This window comes from Callospermophilus lateralis, chromosome 11 (genome assembly GCF_048772815.1).
Source record: "Callospermophilus lateralis isolate mCalLat2 chromosome 11, mCalLat2.hap1, whole genome shotgun sequence".
In the NCBI taxonomy this organism is placed as follows: Eukaryota; Metazoa; Chordata; class Mammalia; order Rodentia; family Sciuridae; genus Callospermophilus; species Callospermophilus lateralis.
Window position 1 is genome coordinate 36,805,067 of NC_135315.1, and position 19,547 is coordinate 36,824,613.

Sequence of the window (19,547 nt, forward strand, 5' to 3'; positions counted from 1 at the left end):
TGAAGAAAATAAGCCAAAATAAAACTGAAAGAATTGCTGAGCCCCAAAGAAATAAAAAACAAGTTCACCTGTCTCATCACCCCTCTTCTGAAATGGCTAATCTTTGAAGGCTTGGTTACAATCTCCTCCACCATTTGCTCAAATCACAGAACAATTTTATTTAATATCTGACCCATAGTAATCTTTTGAAAGGTTCTTGTTTATCCAATATTTTTTTTCCTATTTACCAAAAGAGAGATCCTGGTCTTTGTTTCATTATCATTCCTGATTTGTACCTGAAGATTCACAGCATTCATGGTTGCCTGGCAACCACTTCATTCTAGGAAACATTCCTCAAGATCATTCTGAGTTCCTCTTCCAGTCTGCAGAAATTATTCTAGACCTGCAAAAAAAAAAAAAAAAAAAAAAAAAAGGCTTACAGGGATTTTTTTCTCACCACGCTTCTGAATTTGTTATCTTGTGACAAGTGGCCCACGGCTTCCCTCTTGAATTTTTCATTTTACTGGAATATATCCTCCTACTGCCTCCTACTGGAAAAGATGAGAAAGGCAAGCACCCTCCCTTGCCTTGTGGGACCAGGGCAGACAAATCTGATCATTCTGATGCTCCCTTCCAGTATTGCAGAGAAGAAGAAAGGAATCCACCCAGGTGACAGTGGTGGTGGCAACAGATTTTGGAGGCGGTGGTGCCGACACACATGTGCATGACCAGTTCTGGAGGTCAGCACCGCTAGCTTCAGTGCCCAGCAGAGGTGGCAGTATCCACACTACTGGCTCCTGGTGCATCATTTTGGCTGTGGCAATCAAGTGGCTCTTTTTAGGTGTCTACCTGCCACAGTCCGGCTGCAGCAAAATAACCGGGGGTGGGGGGCCATGAACAACTTGTGTACGTTGATACAGCAGGAGTAGGAGCCGTTTATTGTAGGACCGGAGCGATATTTATACATTCCACACAGCTTATCTTAATTAGCATAAACTAGATATTGCAGTCAACCAATAAGGAATCTCCACACTTAATGGCTCCCTGGAGTTACTTCACAAACCACTCCCTCTGGCATTTTGCCAGGCGCCATCCAGACTTGTTTACAGACTCTAACATCTACCCATTTTTCAAGCTTTCTTGATATTTCTGGGTACTACTCAAAATCTTAGTGATAAATTTCTCTTTTGCTTCAATCAACCAGAGTCATATTCAACTGCTTTGCAACAAGGAACTCCAAATGATACAAACAATAAACTTTCTGGGATTTTGAGGGTCAAAACATTTTGATAGCTCATCTGACTATGAAAGTCCTCTTTCAAGATCATTTTCTCTCTGTAGACAGTGCTCAATCATCTTCTCCTATAGCATGTAACGCCAAAATTCCAAAGCCAGCTGATTTCTTATTAAATGAATAAAAATACACCCTTAGAACTTTTAGGAAATGTCCTTTTGTCTTTGAAATTCAGACATCTTACCAAAATGTATCTAAATGTGTCCTTTATTCATCATCCCTGCTATTCCCTCAATTAGCCTTTTACTCTGAAGGCTTGAGCCTTATTTTAACTCAACTTTTTCCCTGTGGGTTCCTTATTTTCTTCTCTCCATTCATGCTATCGTAGGCTTCTAGAACAACTGGTGGGTATTGGATTTTGTGTATCTATCCCTTATGAGTCTTAACTTTTCTCTTTAGCCTGTGTGATAGAAATTTTCTTTTGTCTTTAGTTATGTTCTTTCTATATTTAATTTCCAAGAATTCTTTACTGACCTCAGACGGTTGACTTTTGGTGCAGATGGGGAGGGATTGGCGGGAAGTGATTGGAGATAAGGGATAAAGCACAAGTGCATTCAATTAAAACTAGTGTCCTGGGTGATTCTTCTGCAGGTGTCCTAGGACCTTGCTTAGAGACAGCACTTAAAGAGGTGTGGATAGCAGGTAGGTGGGCTAACTGGTGGACCATGCAGGGTCTTCAGAAATGCCTTGGTTTTCTCCCCATGATGCTATTCTCATCATAAGTAGAAGTCCCTAGTTCTCTGGCTATAAATGCAAATTCTGATTATAGGAGCTCTGGTTCTGATGGATGAGGAGGAAGGAGCATTTGCCAGGCTTTCACTGAGGTGGTCAGATTAACATCTGGGGGATACACTGAGGGGTGGGGGCGGGGCTTTTTGTGACCTGGGGAGCTGCACAATTCTTGCTTGGCCCATGATCCCCTCTGGAAGACTCCCTCGGCAGATTCCTTCTTGGTTTAGAGAATTGTGCAAACCCTGCTCCCAGCTGCCCTGAAGTGGGAACTAGCCAAGTCATTCCACACAATGTGGTGTTTCTTCTGCCAACACCCTTTTCTCAGGAATTCTAAAATAGATATTTATGTCACTCAAACAAATTATTGTTGAGTGGCTATTTTATGTTATGCATTGTGCTACACATTAGGAAAACGATGAGAAGAAAACACATTAAATTGCTGTACTTTAAAAATACTTCAATCCATAGAGGAGACTGAAAATGAAAATATGATATAATACTTGGGTATAAAAATTACATCTAATTCATCACTAAATCCCCAAAATTATTATACAACACTGGACTGAAAAGATTAGGCTATTTAGACTTGGAGGCAAACAGTCTGGGACTCCCCAGGCCTAAATTACATTATCTAAGGGCTAAAGAAAACAATATAATGTGATGATCATTATTACCCAAAGCACATGTGTGAGTATACTATATATACAACCAGAGATATGAAAAATTGAGCTCTATATATGTAATAAGAATTGTAATGCACTCTACTGTTATATATAAATAATTTTTTTAAACAAAGAAAGAAAACAATATAATGCAGCTAGAAATCTGTTACACACATAAGGGCTTCTGAAACCTTACCAGGCATAAGAATCATATTAAAAAACAGATTGCCCTCATATGCACAAGGCCATGGGTTCAATCCCCAGCACCACACACACCCACACACACACTCATGCACTCACGCGCGCGCATATACACACACACACACACACACACACAGAGCTGGTTCCACCCTTTGAAATTTGATTCAGTAGGAATAGGAAAAGGCCAAAGAATGGCATAAAATTACGTTTTAAAAAAGTGATGTAGGGGTTGGGGTTGTGGCTCAGAGGTAGAGCGCTCGCCTGGCATGCGTGAGGCACTGGGTTCAATCCTCAGCACCACACATAAAAATAAAATAGAGATATTGTGTCCACCTATAACTAAAAAATAAATATTTTTTTTAAAAAAAGTGATGTGGTCACCAACTATATTCCTTTTCCTCCTGGTCATAATGTTGTGTATTTTCAACCCATTTATCATCAGGTGGGAGTGAGGTGGTTTGATATTGGCTATAGACTGTGGGTGACAGTAATTTTATATCATTTCCAGAACTGGTTCATGAAAATCTCTCAATCCTCCTCGGTCTCTCCCTTTTGGTCATAAGCTCAGAGGTCTTAGGCTGCAAATGGTGGCATCACAAGATAGAAAAAGCCCTGGTTCCCGAAGGAGCACAGGAAACAGCTCTCCCCAACACACAGGTCTTTGCCCCCCTGCTGACCTCATGAGACCGTGACTTGTGAAAAAAAATAAGCCTTCATTTTGTTTAGTAGAGCAGTTAGCATATCCAGAATGATGCAGGTCAGAACTCCATAACTGCTGGAAAAATGAAGGGATTTCCTGGGCAGGTGGACTAGACCTTCATGAAAACAAGAGTGAACACTTTCTCTTCCCAACTCATATGCTCCCCAGAAACAACCTGTTTCCTGAGATTGTTCCTAATGACAACTGTTGACATTTTATTTGAGGAATTAAACAGTGCAGTTACAAATGGTAACAAATAAAGAAAATTAATGACTGTCTCCACACCTAACCTTGAGAAGTCAGCCATTTCCTATACCATACACATGAATAACCTGGTTTGATTCATTTATTCATTTTCCTTTAAAACATGCATTTATAAATCATCTCTTATATGAATGGACAAAGATGAACAATGGATGTTCCCTGCCCTGATGATTCCAGGTGTAAAGAGATGAAACAGCTACGTAACCACAACAGCAAGCAGAATGGACAAGATGCCCCCCAAGAAGAGCATGGTGAGGGCCAGTAGACTGAGTCTGCAGAGTGGGATCCAAGTCACTGGGCAAACATGAGAAGTCACTGGCCCCGTCTTATCCCTGGTTTCCATTTGGTCAATGGCCAGCTTAGACTGACCTAAGGATGGCAGGTACACGGAGGACAAGCTGCACAGAGACCACACACCAGTCACAGGACCTCCTCCTGAGGACCTGGACACGGCCTCAGAATAGTTTCCAGTACAGGGCTCCCGCTCACCACTGATCCGTAAAACCTGCTAGCTGTCCCTGCAGTGAGCATCCTCCAAGTTGTCCACCAAGCTTCTCTGGAGCAAAAGTCAGAAAGCAGGAGGAGGCACCAAAGGGATCCCTTCCCCGAGCTCAGAAGGAGCTAAAACTAAAGCTCTTATAGAGAACCCAAGCCAGCCTGGACATTTTGGGAGAGTTCAGGGCGACCATATTTCTTTAGAGCACACAGACTTGAAAGCCAGACTGAGTTTGAACGCCAGCTCTACTTATCAAGTGTCAAAGCTTGTGCTTGGCTTCTGAGCTTCAGTTTCCTCAAATGTTATAAAAGACTGAATTCATAATGCATTTGGGACAGTGGCTGTGGTGTGCAGCCATCATTCCATAAATGAGTTGTCTACTCAGCATCATAGCTCTTCTTTACACATCCTCCCTCGAGTGGAGAGGGGGATGGGGATGAGGCTGGGAACTGCTTCAGAACTTAGGTGAGGGAGTCCTGGCTCTGATCAATGAAGGGAGACTGCAGACCTCAACTCACTACCCCAAATGTCCTCTGGTCTCCAGATCCAGAATCATCACGCCCCACCTGCCCTTGTTAGGAGACCTGAAACTGGAATTGGGCACAGGACACATCCCAGCCTTGAGAGTTTTGGCTGAGGCTGAGACAGTGCCCCAGCCCCTCTCTCGTGACCCACATCAGGGCAAGGGCTTACATCAGAGGAGTTATTCCCGCTGAGGATGGGAGGCAATTTCCTGCCTGAAATCTTGGCTCTCCATGCATCCTGCACACCACCCTCAACAAATCCTCAGGATGTGAAATCGCTGAGTCATCTGCTGCTTCCTGATTCCTTTCAAAAATCTCAGTTCCCTTATTTGAAAAAAAAAATATATATATATATATATTTGCCTCAGTGATCATTTCTCAACACTCCCTCACCCCAGGAGCCTCGGAAGCCCCCAGCAGGCCAGCTCTCCTCCTGAAGAAATTCTCCATGGCCACCGTCTCCCTCCTCCTCCTCCTCCTTCTCTCTGTTGTCCTAGAGGCCAAGGTCGCATCCTCCTCACGTGAGTGCAACACCTTGTCTTCCTTCCAACCTAGTCCCTGTAGGAAAATAAGCAGAGTAAGGTGGCTGGAGAAGTGGGGTGTAGGGGGTCTGCCATCTTCTTAAACTGGTGTCTTCCTTGTCACTTGTCACTCCAGGACCCTTCCCCTCAAGGCCAAGAGGGAGGCCAGCCTTCCTCCCCACTCCCTCAATTCCTTTCTTTGCCAATAAGCATAAAAGCAGCCTATGCTTTGGCGGGTGTGGGGGGTTATTATCCCAGGGAGGTTGAGGAGCAGGGTTTGGAACCCTTCAAGGCCATTTTGTCTATCAGCACCCTCCTCACCCTGAGATTTGCGCCCAGCCGATTTCTGGTGTCACCCATGCCCTGTGAGTGCAGTATTGCTTGGGTATGGACTAGAAGAGCCACAACAGTGGGGGCTCCTGTCCGGGCCACCCTTTTGCAATTTAATTCTTAGGATGAGCGGCCTTATCGGAAAGCCAAAACCATTCCTTGCCCTTCCCTTACCCCAATATAGCCACAGAAGCCCCCAGAACAGAAAGCTCAGTGTAAAATCCACTGACCCAGTCCAAAGTCCTCACTTACCATGCGGGAAAATAAAATGGTCACCGTCCAAAGAAAAGGTGAAGATGAGTTAGAATTGGGGTGTCCTGACTCCACCTTGTTTCTGTTTTCAGAAACTGGAGGGGAATGTAGAAGGTTGTTGAAATAAAATTAGTTGAAAATTAATGGAGGCAAATCTGGACAGTTTGATTTCTTTGAAAAAGTCATTTGTCGCTCAGAGAACAAAGGTGGTAGAGTCAGAGCCCTGAGTGGGCGTTAGGGTCCAGGGATCCCTTAGTCCATTCCTTGGATAGTGAGGATGCTGCCTGGCATAGGGCTGGGTGCAGGACCATGCCTTTCTCTTTCCACCCAAGCATCTGCCCCAACATCCAGTGACCTCTGATGCCACTGCAGTGCCCACTCATGTTTCTGTCCAGCTTGGGCACATCACATGCACACACCTGATTTTTTGACTCCATAACCACAGTATGAGATTGTTCGTGCAGGGCCCTTCCCGCTACCCCTGGAATTCAAGTTTGGGGTAACCTCACTGTCCCTCCCTTGCATCTCTTATAAGAGCTGTGAAATTTCACAGTCAGAATATAGCTGAAGAGTCAACTAATCCAGTGATTTTTAGAACTTTTAGACCACGAAACTTTTTCTTCAAGCAAAATCTTCCACGAAAGCCAGTGTATAATGCAGGAAAAAGGGTTAAATGATATCCCTAAGACACTGCTCTCTAATTCAGCAGTTCCCCCAATGTAGCCCCAGAAAGCTCAGTGTAAAATCCACCGACACAGTCCAATTACAGTGGGGGAAACAGAGAGGGAAAATAAAATGGTCACCGCCCATAGAAAAGGTGAAGATGGGTTAGAATTGGGGTGTTCTGACTCCATGACCATTGTCCTCAAGAGTTTGGTGTGGACCTTCTTCCTTCTCTGCCGTCCATGGGCTTAATGGGGACAGGACAAGGAACTGGGTGGAGCCGCATGCCAAATGACATGTCTCTTGAGCTCTGTTGGCATTTTTTCCAAGTACTCCTAGTTGGAGCATCTTTTCTGAGTAAGGAGCTCAGGTCACATGATCTTGGGCCAGGCACTAGCCTTCCCTATGAGTCAGTTCCTAGTCAGTGAACCCCACCTTCCTAGTGTGCTCAATGAGAAGGTGGGGTTCACTGCTTTCCAAGCCTGGAGTTGGACGTCATCAGCTGACCTTCCCATGTGGGGTGGAGGAAAGGGGCTGAAGAATGCTAAGGAGAGGGAGAAGAGACGAGTTTCTCCAAAGCCCTCGCTCCAAGTTCTGCGGGGCTGTCTCCTCCCTCCTTGCAGGAGTAGCAGCAATGCATCCAAGGGGCATGGCCCTTCGCCTCAGCATGCCCTTTGCTTTCTCCTCAGGAGGACCTTACAACCCCTCAGAGTGCTGCTTCACCTATGTTTCCCACAAATTCCCGCGTCATCGGATTAGAGATTATTATGAGACCAGCAGCGAGTGTCCCAAGTCTGGAATTGTGTAGGTGGCAACGACACACCACACTGGGGGAGTGGGAGCTAGCAGGGTCTGGGGAGAGGGGCTGGAGAGGACGTGGAACAGGACTCCTACAATGCCTCCCAGGTGCATCCACACAGGGAGAGGCAGCCAGAGGGCACACCGGGACTCAATGACTGAAACCTTCTGAGAGAGTCACCTGAATGCTGGCCCCTTGATGGGGAGAAAGGAGGAGGCACAAGATCACTGGGGGGGAGGGAGAGGGGGACACAGAAACTACACGTGCTGGAGCCCCAGGGGCTGAAGAGCATGTCTCTGAAGAGAACCAGGCCCCTAGTTGCTGCTAACAAAGGAAGGAGAGATGGGATAGGCCAGAAGGGACTTGGGAGGGAGGGAGGATGGGTTTTCCCCTTGGCCACTGGACCCCTTGGTTTGTAATCCTTCTCCCTATTGTTCCACAGCTTCATCACCAAAAAGGGGCACCCCATCTGTGCCAACCCTAAGGATGAGTGGGTCCAGGACTACATCAAGGACCTGGAGGAGAGCTAAGTGATCCAGAAGCGCTGGAGAAGGGCTCAGCTCAGCCAAGAGAAAAGAAGAGGCCAAGGCCCCTCCACCCCAACCTTCCCCCGCCACCCCTGGGAGCTGCCCTGCCTTGAATTAAAGACCCCTCATGCCTTTCCCTGCCCTCGTTCATTCCTACTGAATCTGTCCATTGGCAGGAGACTGGTGACACCAGTGAGCTGAGCCGGGTGTGGCACCTCAGCATCAAGTCTCACTGTGCACAAGTTTTGCCAGAGTCCAGAAAACAGGTCCAGACTGTGAGTGGGGTAGTGGGAAGCTGAGCAGAAAGCCAGAGAGAAACACAGGGTGAAGCCACCTCCTCACACACCTCCTGTGTGCCAGGGGTAACGCGCACCATGTTGTCAGTGCTTACCACAGTCGAGTCACCCTGCTAAGCAGCCTGTTGGCACCATCTCATTTAAGCTTCACAACAAGTACAGAAGCTAAGACTCACTACCCGATCTTCATGAAGCCCTCTCCTTAGTAGTCAGACTCCAAAGTCTGTGTGTGTGTGTGTGTGTGTGTGTGTACACGCATGTGCACCGCTCCCAAGGTTTTTCTTTGCTGCTGACTGGGATAGAAATGAGTCATTCACATTTATACAGTTCCTCCCCCTTCACTTACATATACCAGTTTATACTGTTTGCTTTACTCCGTTTTGTATCCCCCCAAGGCCAAGCAGAAAGCCTGGCCCATGTCAGGTGCTCATCAAATGAATGGGTGGTGCATCATGGATGGATGGATGGAAGGAAGGAAGGACAAAATGAGACAGGAATCAAGAGATCTATGCCCCGGGGCTGGGGATGTGGCTCAAGCGGTAGCGCGCTCGCCTGGCATGCGTGCGGCCTGGGTTTGATCCTCAGCACCACATACAAAGATGTTGTGTCCGCCAAATACTAAAAAATAAATATTAAAAAATTCTCTCTCTCTCTCCCTCTTTCTCACTCTCTCTCACTCTTTTTTTTTTTTTTTTTTTTAAAGAGATCTATGCCCCAAGAATAGGCTCCTAAATTTATCTTCAGGGTTAAGGAAGAAATTTGTGTACTTGGAGGAAGAGCATGCCTGGTGTAGGGACCATGATCACCCTGCCCTGGCCGGCAGCCTTTCACAGACAAGAGTGTGTGGGCCAAAGCAGCAACCAGCAGGGGCCAGTGGGCTAAAGGCACACCCAGGCTTCCTCAGACCCCCCCCCTTCCAATGAACAGAGGTCAAGGGAGCACCTCACGGACCTCCTTCCCTCTCTTAGGAAAATGTCACAGTTTTACCACCACTGACTGCCTGTGACCCACCAAGACTCATTGCAATAGATGTGTCTCCTATTTGGAAGCCACATCAGGCCCCCTCCCTCCAGGAGCTGCACATTGCCTATGGGGCCCTGCCTCCTGCTGCCTTCAACTCCTGACTCTTCCCTCGGGCCTCTGAAGCTTGCAGTCCATTAGCAGTGAAATCCTCTGCATCTTCTCTTTACAGAGTGCTGCCATAACCTGGGACCAGGTCTTGAGGCAATGGAAAGAGAGAAGACTCTGTGGGACCAATTCAGCCAGAGCCGAGGATTGATGGGGGTGGGGTGCAGTTCCCAGTGAACTCAGGACCACGGAAACTGCCTGTCAGGTTCACGGCGTAGGAATGCCTCTGCTGGTCACAATTGGCCACGGTGGCAGGGTTCGGTGAATCTGTATTTGGAAAACCCAGACTGCTGCTGCACCTAAAAACCAGTCCGGAGGGCTGGGGTCGTGGCTCAGTGGCAGAGTGCTTGCCTAGCATGTGTGAGGCACTGGGTTCAAATCTCAGCACCGCATATAAATAAGAAATGAACTAGAAATATAAAAACACTTCAGAGTCTAAGGTCCAAAGAGATAAATAAAAACACAGACAAACCAAGTATCTCAACAACAAATGGGGACCCAGGCATCAGGCTGTTTTATCAGAGTATTAGTAGCATAACCTGCGACAAGAAAGAGTCTGAGCTCAATCAGGTGTCCTCAGACTGGGGATGGGGGCCCTGCTCACCCTCCCAAAGACCAGTCACCAGAGGCAAACTGGGACTGCTCTACCCCGCCTCCTTCTCAACCCAGAGATGGTGGTAGGTAACACTGTGAAAGCAGAGATCTGGTTCTGGGTACTGCTGGCCTATTCACCTCCAACCCTTGCGACCTCCCATCTCTAAGTGCCAGCGGCTTTGGAATAGTGATCACTTCTTCACTATTGAGAGGATGGGCAATCCAGATGCCCCTCAATAGATGAATGGATAAAAAAAAAATGTGGCATTTATACACCATGGAGTATTGCGCAGCACTGAAAAATGACAAAATCATGGAATTTGCAGGGAAATGGATGGCATTAGAGCAGATTATGCTAAGTGAAGCTAGCCAATCCCTAAAAAACAAATGCCAAATGTCTTCTTTGATATAAGGAGAGCAACTAAGAACAGAGCAGGGAGAGAGAGCAGGAAGAAAAGATTAACATTAAACAGAGACATGAGGTGGGAGGGAAAGGGAGAGAAAAGGGAAATTGCATGGAAATGGAGGGAGACCCTCAATGTTATACAAAATTACATATAAGAGGTTGTGAGGGGAAGGGGAAAATAAACAAGGAGGGAAATGAATTACAGTAGATGGGGTAGAGAGAGAAGATGGGAGGGGAGGGGAGGGGAGGGAGGATAGTAGAGGATAGGAAAGGTAGCAGAATACAACAGTTACTAATACGGCATTATGTAAAAATGTGGATGTGTAACCGATGTGATTCTGCAATCTGTATTTGGGGTAAAAATAGGAGTTCATAATCCACTTGAATCTAATGTATGAAATATGAGATGTCAAGAGCTTTGTAATGTTTTGAACAACCAATAAAAAAAAAAGAGAGAGAGAGGATTATGTAGAATGGGGCATGCAAAGTGGCGGGCAGCGGCCTCTGGCCACACAGTCCTCCGATCATCCCCTCACGTGAATTCAAATCCTGCTAACTCAGCAGCTCCCGCCCATCCTCCACTGCCCAAACACAGGCAGCTGTTTCTCCTCCTCCGCCCCCTCCTGAAGTGGTCAGAGTCCAGAAGGCTGAGCAGTGGGAGCACCGACCAGCAGCAAGGTGGACCCCTCCACTCAGCAGTCCCCTGGAGCTGTACTGCCCTGCTGAGAGATGAAGGCCTCTGTGGCTGCCCTCCTTCTCCTCATCCTCGCCACCGCATCGGCCTCTTACTTCCAGCCAAGTGAGTCCTTTGGTCCCCGTAAGGCAGGGATGAGAAAGGGGAACAGGTGGCCGGCAGAGAGGGGATACCAACAGTACTGTCAGCTCTCTGACCACATCAGCCCCAGGGCCGCTCCCAGCCTTCGCCCCAGCTACGGCTCAATTCCTCCCCTGTGTCAGTAGAGTTGGGCATGATCTAGAACCTTCTGGGGATGGGCAGGTCTAGGAAACTGAGTTTCGGTTTCCTGAGGAGTCTACAGGAGTCTCAGGGAGAGGAGAGTAAGGAGTAGAGGAGAACGCAGTGCAGTAAATAAGTGTGGCAAGTGAAATGAGGGTGAGGAACGTAGCCATCACTTGGGACCAAGCCCAGGAGTGGGGGGTCTGAGCTGGACACCCCCCTTCCTTGCAGCGGCTGCCGTGGATTACTAGGACCACCAGATAAACAAAATGAGTCTCCATGGGATGGCCAAGTATGCTATTTGGAGATCTGTGCCCCCCTTTCTCACTCCTATCCCACCAAAGACCAAAGAGAGGAGCGTTGAAAGGTTTGGGGTCTCAAGAGAGGGGGAACTGGGACCTATTTGCCCACTCCCTATCCCCTGCCTCTGCCATTATTTACGAGGACTAGTGACAAAAAAAAAAAAAATGCACAAAGACACTCAGCCCTTCTAGGTAGACACCTTGGGTGGCCCCAGCCCATCTTTTCTCCCAAAGTTTGTGGTCTGGCCTGGCTGGGCCTGCATCCACACACAGAGGAGCAAAGGGCAAGCGCATCATGCAATCTGTCCACAGACTCTCAGGGTGACTGACCTTGGTCTTTGCAAACTCTATTTTGAGAACCAGGGACAGGAACATCGCTTATAAAAGAACTGTACACAGAGTCACTTACGGAGGAACCGTGTGTGTCTGGTGGGTGGGAAGGGACAACCATGTCCTCTGGGAAGGTCAGTCAGGCCAAGGCAGTGGGTTCAGATCTCCAAGAAAAGAGCCCTCTTGAAACATGGATCAGCCAGAGGGCGCTCTTGAGATATCCCAAAGTTTGTCACTTTGTGGGAAACACAGGGTCAGACTACACAGAAGGACTTACTGGCACTCTGCGGGTTTGGGGGATGGGAGTGTCTCTGGCCTGACTTCCTGGGTCGTATCTCCAACTGGCAAGTAGTCAGGGGAGCTCAAGAGAGCACTGACCTCTCAAGTCCAACATCCCGCAAACCTCAGAGAGAAGGAAAACGGCTGTTTCCAAGCAAGAAGAATGGCCATTACTACCATTTGTTCTCAATGGTATTCTAAGGAGCACCAACTGAGCTCTCTGTGGCCGGGCTGGGTCAGACATCTTCTCAACTATTCTCACGGTGATCTTTTTAAGTACCTTTTATCCCCATTTAATGGATGAGGAAACTGAAACCTAGAGCGATTAAGAAAACTACACATAGCTGAGATACGATGGTCCCCACCTGTAATCCCAGCAATTCAGGAGGCTAAGAGGATCACAAGTTCTAAACCAGCCTCAGCAACTTAGTGAGACCCTGTCTCAAAATAAAATTTTAAAAAGAGCTCAGTAATAGAGCATCCTTGGGTTCAATCCCTAATATTGCAAAAAGAGAGAGAGAGAGAGAGAGAGAGAGAGAATTGCTCATGATTCAAATCATTTATTCAAGGTTCTGACCCCAGCTGACTCTGAGGCCTGAGAGAGAGAGAGAGAGAGAGAGAGAGAGAGAGAGAGAATTGCTCATGATTCAAATCATTTATTCAAGGTTCTGACCCCAGCTGACTCTGAGGCCTGAATCCTACACTTTTTCCTCTTGGCCATGGCTCCTCTTTCACCCTCTTCCCTACCCCAGCAGCTCTAATGCCTCCAGGTTGGAGCCCAGATTTCACCATGGTTTGGTCAGTGTGTGTCCCATCCGTCTCCCTCCCTTTCATCTCCTCCTCATCCTTCCTCCTCCCCCTCCTCTCCCTCCAGAGACCCCAAACTGCTCATCGATGGCTAGATCCACTGAGTGAGCTCCCCACAACCTCAGGCCTCTTTCTTTCTTCCACATCCTGCAAACCCTTTGCCTGTCTAGATCCTACTCATCTTTTGAAAACCAATCCAGGCACCCACCTCCTGCTTTAGGACTTCCTCAACCACCAAGATTGGGCTCAGTCCCCCTCATTCTGTTTCCACAGCACCTTGTCCCGAAGTCTGTTCCGCCCTGGACCACATTCTATGGTAGTGTTTAGTGTTTCACTTTCTTTTTGCCCTGGCTTGTGGTGGCCTTGTCCTTTTACCCCCCCCCCATAAAGACATGAGCTCAATACATATTTGCCAAATTGAACCACAAGTAAACAAGAGTGAGCCAGTTTCATTAGCAAAGATGAGTCTCTGCGCCATTTGTATTTAGATGACACTCAGCTCAGAGGCTGAAGGCTTCCCGTGTGTGTCCTTGGAGGGTTTCATTTTTTTTTTTTTTCCTCTTTCCCTATCACCCATCAAGCTGCAAACAGGTGGCTTTGCCATCAGAGGAGTGGCATGCCATCCATGGGAGATGGAGGTAAGCAGCCTTGGTCTCCCTCTTGATCTCACCGGCTCATCTTGCAATGTGATCCCTTCAGGACACCCTGCCGGGGTGAACATTCAAGCCTCCTGCTGCGTGACATACTATGAGAAAACACTGCCACAGAAACTGGTGAAAGGATACAGAGAGGCCCTCACCTGTCACCTGCCAGCAATCATGTGAGCACTTGCCTGCGTCTGTGGAAATGGGAGGGAAACCCTGGGGCAGGAATGGGCTGCAGAAGACCAAGAGGTCTCCATGCAGTGGAGTAGGGAGTGGCCAAGGGTTTGGGCTTTGAATCTCAGGGACCAGGGTTTAATTCCTGATCTTGCCACTTATACCTGTGTTTTCAGTCAATGGCAGCCATTGTGAAACCTGAGCCTGAACGTCTAGGTTGAATGGGGAAGGGACTAAGAGAGGGGAGGATGGGGACGAGAGAGGTCTGAGGGGACCCAGATAGGGGAGCTGAAGGGAGACTAAAGGGGACATGAGCCGTGAGAGTTGGAGGGGGCATGCGGACTGGTCCCCCTTTCTTGCTCCACAGCCCATGACATCTAACTCTGCCTCCACAGCTTTGTCACCAAGAAGAACCGAGAAGTCTGTGCCAACCCCAACGACAGTTGGGTCCAAGACTACATCAAGGATCCCCAAATACCTTTGCTGCCTCCCAAGAACTCGGCCTCAGTTAAAATCATCAGAACAGAAAAAGGCCAACCCTAGTTTGGCTCCCCATGATGATAAGGCCTCCATGCAAGCCCAGGTCTGTGGAGGAAGGAGCCCTATGGTCTGAGGTAGCACAATCATAAAGACACAGGTCAATGATCAAAATAAAAGTATTTTGAATGTTGTCTCAACCTTGGGAGGAAATGTCAAAGTTAAGGGCAGGGAAAGATACATTCTCAATTCAGAAAAAAAAACAAAAAAACTCTTTCACCTTCTTCTCATGCTCTGCATCCCATTTCTCACCTTACACTAATATACCAGGTGTTCTAAATATTCCAATTTCCAACCAACCAAACCATCTCTAGTCTCTGAATCTTGGCCCATTAACCCCATAGAATTCTTGATTTTTCCTGTTTATCTTATCCCTTTCCTGGATCTATTTTTTTCTCCCATTCTTTTTTTTTTTTTCAAAACATAATTTGGTGGTGGGGATCAGGGAGCCCAGGGTGGAAATATCCATGTTAATCACTTTTTAACCTGTAACAGAGACATTGCTGCATCCTCACCCCGACCTTTCATCTTCCTCAAAGTGCCATGCAAAGGATACCAGACTCAACAGAAGAGGCGTGCTCCTGTAGCTTCCATACTAAAGTATGCAAGGCAGAGAAAGGATATTAGGTTAGGCTGGGGGTAAACCCTCAATCCAGATCTTAAGCTTGCAAATAAATAAAGTGTCCTTAATTGCCAAATTGGTTCTTAATTTTCTTTTCCCTGAGAGCATAAAAGAAACTCAGTTGTCATCCCGCCCCCTCCCCGGCCCCAGCCAGGGGCTTTTCTACATTGCCTTAATAATTTTGACAAGGTTGGGAACTAGAGAGTTAGGTAGCACTAAGGATAGGAACATAGAGTAGATATCCCCTGCTCTCTACTCCTCTCTCTCCAGCTCAAAAGCAGGGAGCTGAATTCAACAGAATCCAACATTTTCAAAAACAAACAAACAAAAAAATGCTGTTGAGTGGACAAAACAAAATCTGGCAATTAAAGTTAGATGACTACTAGAAACAAACTGGTGAAAACTGGCTCATGAATTGGATTCTGGCGAACTGACTCTTTACTGCCCCCAGTGGCCATGTTGGTAGTACATGAGCCTGCCTCTGCCCCATGGCACCTGACTCTTTCTCAGAGAGACTGGAAATTTGAACCTGAGAAATAGACTACTTGCATCTGCAGCAGAGGTGAAGTTCTGGCAGCGTCCCAAAGGAAGAGACCCTATGAACTTCTGCCTTGAAGTTTCTGACGCTGCTCTGCTTCCTGCCCTTCTCCAAGATGAGGGGTTTGGCTAGTCTTTCAGTACTCAGCACCCTATTTTTCCTCCTTTTAAAAAAAAATTGTTGAAGGGCCACAGTGGCCCTTAGCACCCCTGGAGTAACCTTCACTGGTTTAGATCAGTTCTGGGATGTGTGTTCATGGGTGCATTAAAAAAAATACATTAATATAAAATGAATCCCTTTAATCATTTTAAGTGTACAGTGTACTCACACTGTGGTTCAGTCACCACCCCTGCCACCTCCAGAACCTTCTCATTATCCCAGACTGGAAATTCTGTACCGTTTGCCTGTCAACTCCCCATTCTCCCCTCCCCCACCATGGTTCTATTTTCCTGTCACTATGAAGCTGACTACTCTAGGTTGTTCATTTAAGTGGGATCGTACAGTGTTCGTCCTTTAGTGACTGACTTACTTCCCTGAACGCACTGTCTTCTAGGCTCATCCATGCTGTAATATGTCAGGACCTCATTCTTTTTAAGGCTGAGCAATATTCCTGTGGTTCGTGTACCCTACTTTTTGTTTGTCTCACCACCCATCAGAGGACCTGTGGTATCCCCGCTTTTCTTTCTGCTAGCCAGAGTTAGCAGAGCTTGGTTTCTGTTCCTTGCATCAAAAACAACCTGAATGTGAACAGTGACCCATCAATCACCACTATCTTAAGAAGGAGCTCAGAGGCACGTGAGGGATCTACCCCACATGCTGGCTACCATTTGTTCTCCACAGGAGGTGAGTGCTACCTATTTTTGTCCTTCCCTGGACTGTGAGCTCCTGCTCAGTGTTCCAGGAATTCTCTCTGCACTCCTTGCCATCAGAGCTCAAGTGCTACAGCTCAACGTGATCAATGCCCCCCTTCAAGAGCTCACAGTCTGAGGTTGAAAGAATCACTAACCCACACAACGTAGTCAGGCCTGTAACTTCGCTTGCAGAGGCCGGGGTAGACATGAGTTGGGAGTGGGGGGAGTGACAAGGGCCTAATTGACACAGGAGGCCGGATGACAACAGAGGACACACCCAAGGCAAGAGGAAGTTTCAAAGTCCTTAGCCAGCACCAGGGTCAAAGTCAGGGAACTGGGACTCAAAGTCTTAAAGGACAGGAATGGGCTGAAAACAGGAAGCACAGGGCCCTGATTCCGTCAGGTTGGGAATTAAATGTCATTATCTTTTTTTTTTATTATCCTGTTCATCAGAGAAGTTCAAGGTTGAGCTGTCAGTATAAAAATCTGAGTATTTATATATACAAAAGCAAATCCCCACCCAGCACATAACATATATCTTGCCAAAAACTGCTGGTGGTTCAGAACCAGAAGGGTGATTCATGGGCACATTTAATTGTTTTTTTAAAAGGGCTATTCTAAAGCGGGCACAGATGTGTATGCCTGTAATCCCCGGAGCTTGGGAGGCTGAGGATTGTGAGTTCAAAGCCAGCCTCAGCAGCTTCAAGGCACTAAGCAACTCAGTGAGACCTGTCTCTAAATAAAATACAAAATAGGGCTGGGGATGTGGCTCAGTGGTTGAATGCCTCTGAGTTCAATCCTTGGTACCAAAAGTGTGGGGGAGGGGGGCGGGGAGGGGGGCAAGGAAGGAAGGTGGATACCTAACTTTAACACACACACACCTCCTCATTCTGGCACACAGGGATTTCCAGCTCTTGCCATCCTAAAGTGAAGACCTCACCCATATACACCTACTTCAACCAGCTTATGGAAGGAGCTGCCAGTCCTGTGGAACAGAGGTGGCCAGATGAGAGGGAGTAGAAAGTAAGAGCTTTATTCGTGGATTTTTTTTTCAGTCTAGTATGGGAGAAAGGGGTAATTCCAGGTGAATGAGGCCCAAACAGAAATGGGGGAACCAGCTGGGACAGAAAGAGAAGAAAGTAAAAAAGCAACTCTGGGTAACACAAGAGCATGTTCCTCTCCACACCATGAGGATTTGGATCAGATGACCAGATGGTCACCACGGACTCCCTCTAAGCCTCCATCTCCTCACTCTGTGGAACAGATGGATGGTAGTAGCTACCTATTGATGTGGAGAGGATTGGCAGGTGATGTGAGGAGTACTTAGCACACAATAAGTGCTTCACAGAGGGGCCCTTTTTTTCCTGTATCTGGCGTTCCCTTAGGACCACAGGGTATGGGTCAGGGAAGAGATATGAAGTACAGTAGATGGGGTAGAGAGAGATTCTCCTCATTGTGAAAGATAAAGGAACTAGACACTAGAGAAGGACATGAAAGTGCCCAATGTCACAGTATGAGTCTCTGGCATATCTGGCACTAGAACTTGGGGGCCATATTTTTTAAAAATAAAACAAAACAAAACTCAAATCCACATAAGCCTGAGACTCCTGGAGCGTGGGAAAGACTGGGGTCACCTGACTGAGGAAGCAGTAGCTCCAGGCCTGAGACTTCTCTCCCCTGGCCTGGGCTACCTGGAGAGCTTGGCTTCCGGGAAAATGTCCTTTAACTCCTGACAAGAAGGCTTTAAAGAAGCAATGGGCAAAAATGCAGAAAGTTTCTTTGAGTCTCTCCAGAGCCCAGTATGTATTAGCAGGGCTCTTATCTCTCTGAGCCAAGTTTTCTCTTCTGCAAAATAGAACTGATATCTTAAAGGGTTGCTGTAATCATCCCCAGCCCGCAGCACAGGGTCTTGAACAAGTATTACAAGAAAAGATAAAACGCTGTTGTTCTCTAAAACACTAAAACAAGGGCTGGGGATATAGCTCAGAGGTAGAGAGCTTGTCTAGCAATGTGCAAGGCCCTGGGTTCAGTCCCTACTACTGGAAGAAAATTAAAGAATCTTACCCATGGATGAAAGAAACTTTGGTCAAGAAAATGCACTGGTAGCCAATCCCCTTTGAAGTAGGAAACGCCCCCAGAACCTGGTTACAGACTGAGGTGGATACTTCAGAGGAAGAGACGAAGTTGCTCTGAGTGAACCAAAAAGAGGGAGTTTTGCCTCTGAGAGCCCAAGGGCAAAGAAAGCAAGGAATCGAGGAAGAGGCTGGAGACTGCAATGAACAGCAGGGGCACCCTCCTCCCCGGAGCTCTCAAAAGTCGGTAGAGAGGGAAGATGAGAGGGGAGGGGAGGGGGGATAGTAGGGGATAGGAAAGGCAGCAGAATACAACAGTCACTAATATGGTATTATGTAAACATTGTGAATGTGTAACCGATGTGATCCTGCAATCTGTATTTGGGGTAAAAATGGAAATGCATAACTCATTTGAATCAAATGTATGGAAGATGAAAAAAATAAATTAAAAAAAAAAAAAATATATATATATATATATATATATATATATATATATATAAAAAGTCCCATCAATCATTTGGAGTGGTTTTGGGGAAATTGAAGAGGGAGATAAATCCAAATCCAGTGTAAGGTACATGTGACACATGACCAGTATCCCCAGAACAAGCGATTAGAGATTGAGAATGTGAAGTAAGTCCTTGGGGATACACAGAAATCATAAGAAAACTTTGGATTCTAGAATTGGAAAAATGAAAAAAAAAATCAAACTGCTCTCAAAATCCAGAATGGCTGCATTAGATTGGGTGGTGACAAAGAACTCAGTGGGGAGATGACATCTAACCTGAGAGCTGAATGCCTTAAATGCATCAGCCATGAGAGCATACAGGAAGAAAGAACTTTCCAGGTAGAAGGCACAACCTGTTCAAAGGCCCTGAGGCAGGAACTCGCTTGGCACCTGGATGGGGCAGCTGGAGCATAGAGGAGGAGGAGAGCAGGCTGGGTATAAAAGAAGGCAAAGGGGCCAGGACTGTAGCTCAGTGGCAGAGCACTTGCAGCTAGCACATGTGAGACTCTGGGTTCAATACTCAGCACTACATAAAAATAAATATATAGCTACAACACAGTGGT

General features: G+C 46.9%; 2 protein-coding genes across 3 annotated transcripts; both read left to right on the top strand.

The window, feature by feature from the left end:
• The first annotated feature begins 5,234 nt into the window (after positions 1–5,234).
• On the top strand, positions 5,235–8,078 carry Ccl14 (C-C motif chemokine ligand 14). Its single transcript, XM_076870819.1, has 3 exons — positions 5,235–5,373; positions 7,308–7,422; positions 7,860–8,078. The coding sequence occupies exons 1-3, from the start codon at positions 5,301–5,303 to the stop codon at positions 7,945–7,947; spliced, it is 276 nt and encodes a 91-aa protein (XP_076726934.1). The 5' UTR covers positions 5,235–5,300; the 3' UTR covers positions 7,948–8,078.
• Positions 8,079–10,974: 2,896 nt separating this feature from the next.
• On the top strand, positions 10,975–15,143 carry Ccl16 (C-C motif chemokine ligand 16). Of its 2 annotated transcripts, XM_076870818.1 has the most exons (4): positions 10,975–11,167; positions 13,741–13,861; positions 14,255–14,442; positions 14,892–15,143. In XM_076870818.1, exons 1-3 carry the CDS (start codon positions 11,098–11,100, stop codon positions 14,400–14,402), a joined length of 339 nt encoding a protein of 112 aa, XP_076726933.1. In that variant the 5' UTR covers positions 10,975–11,097; the 3' UTR covers positions 14,403–14,442; positions 14,892–15,143. The 2 variants fall into 2 exon arrangements, with proteins under 2 accessions (XP_076726933.1, XP_076726932.1); XM_076870817.1 differs by having other exon boundaries at positions 14,255–15,143.
• The last annotated feature ends 4,404 nt before the right edge of the window (positions 15,144–19,547 follow it).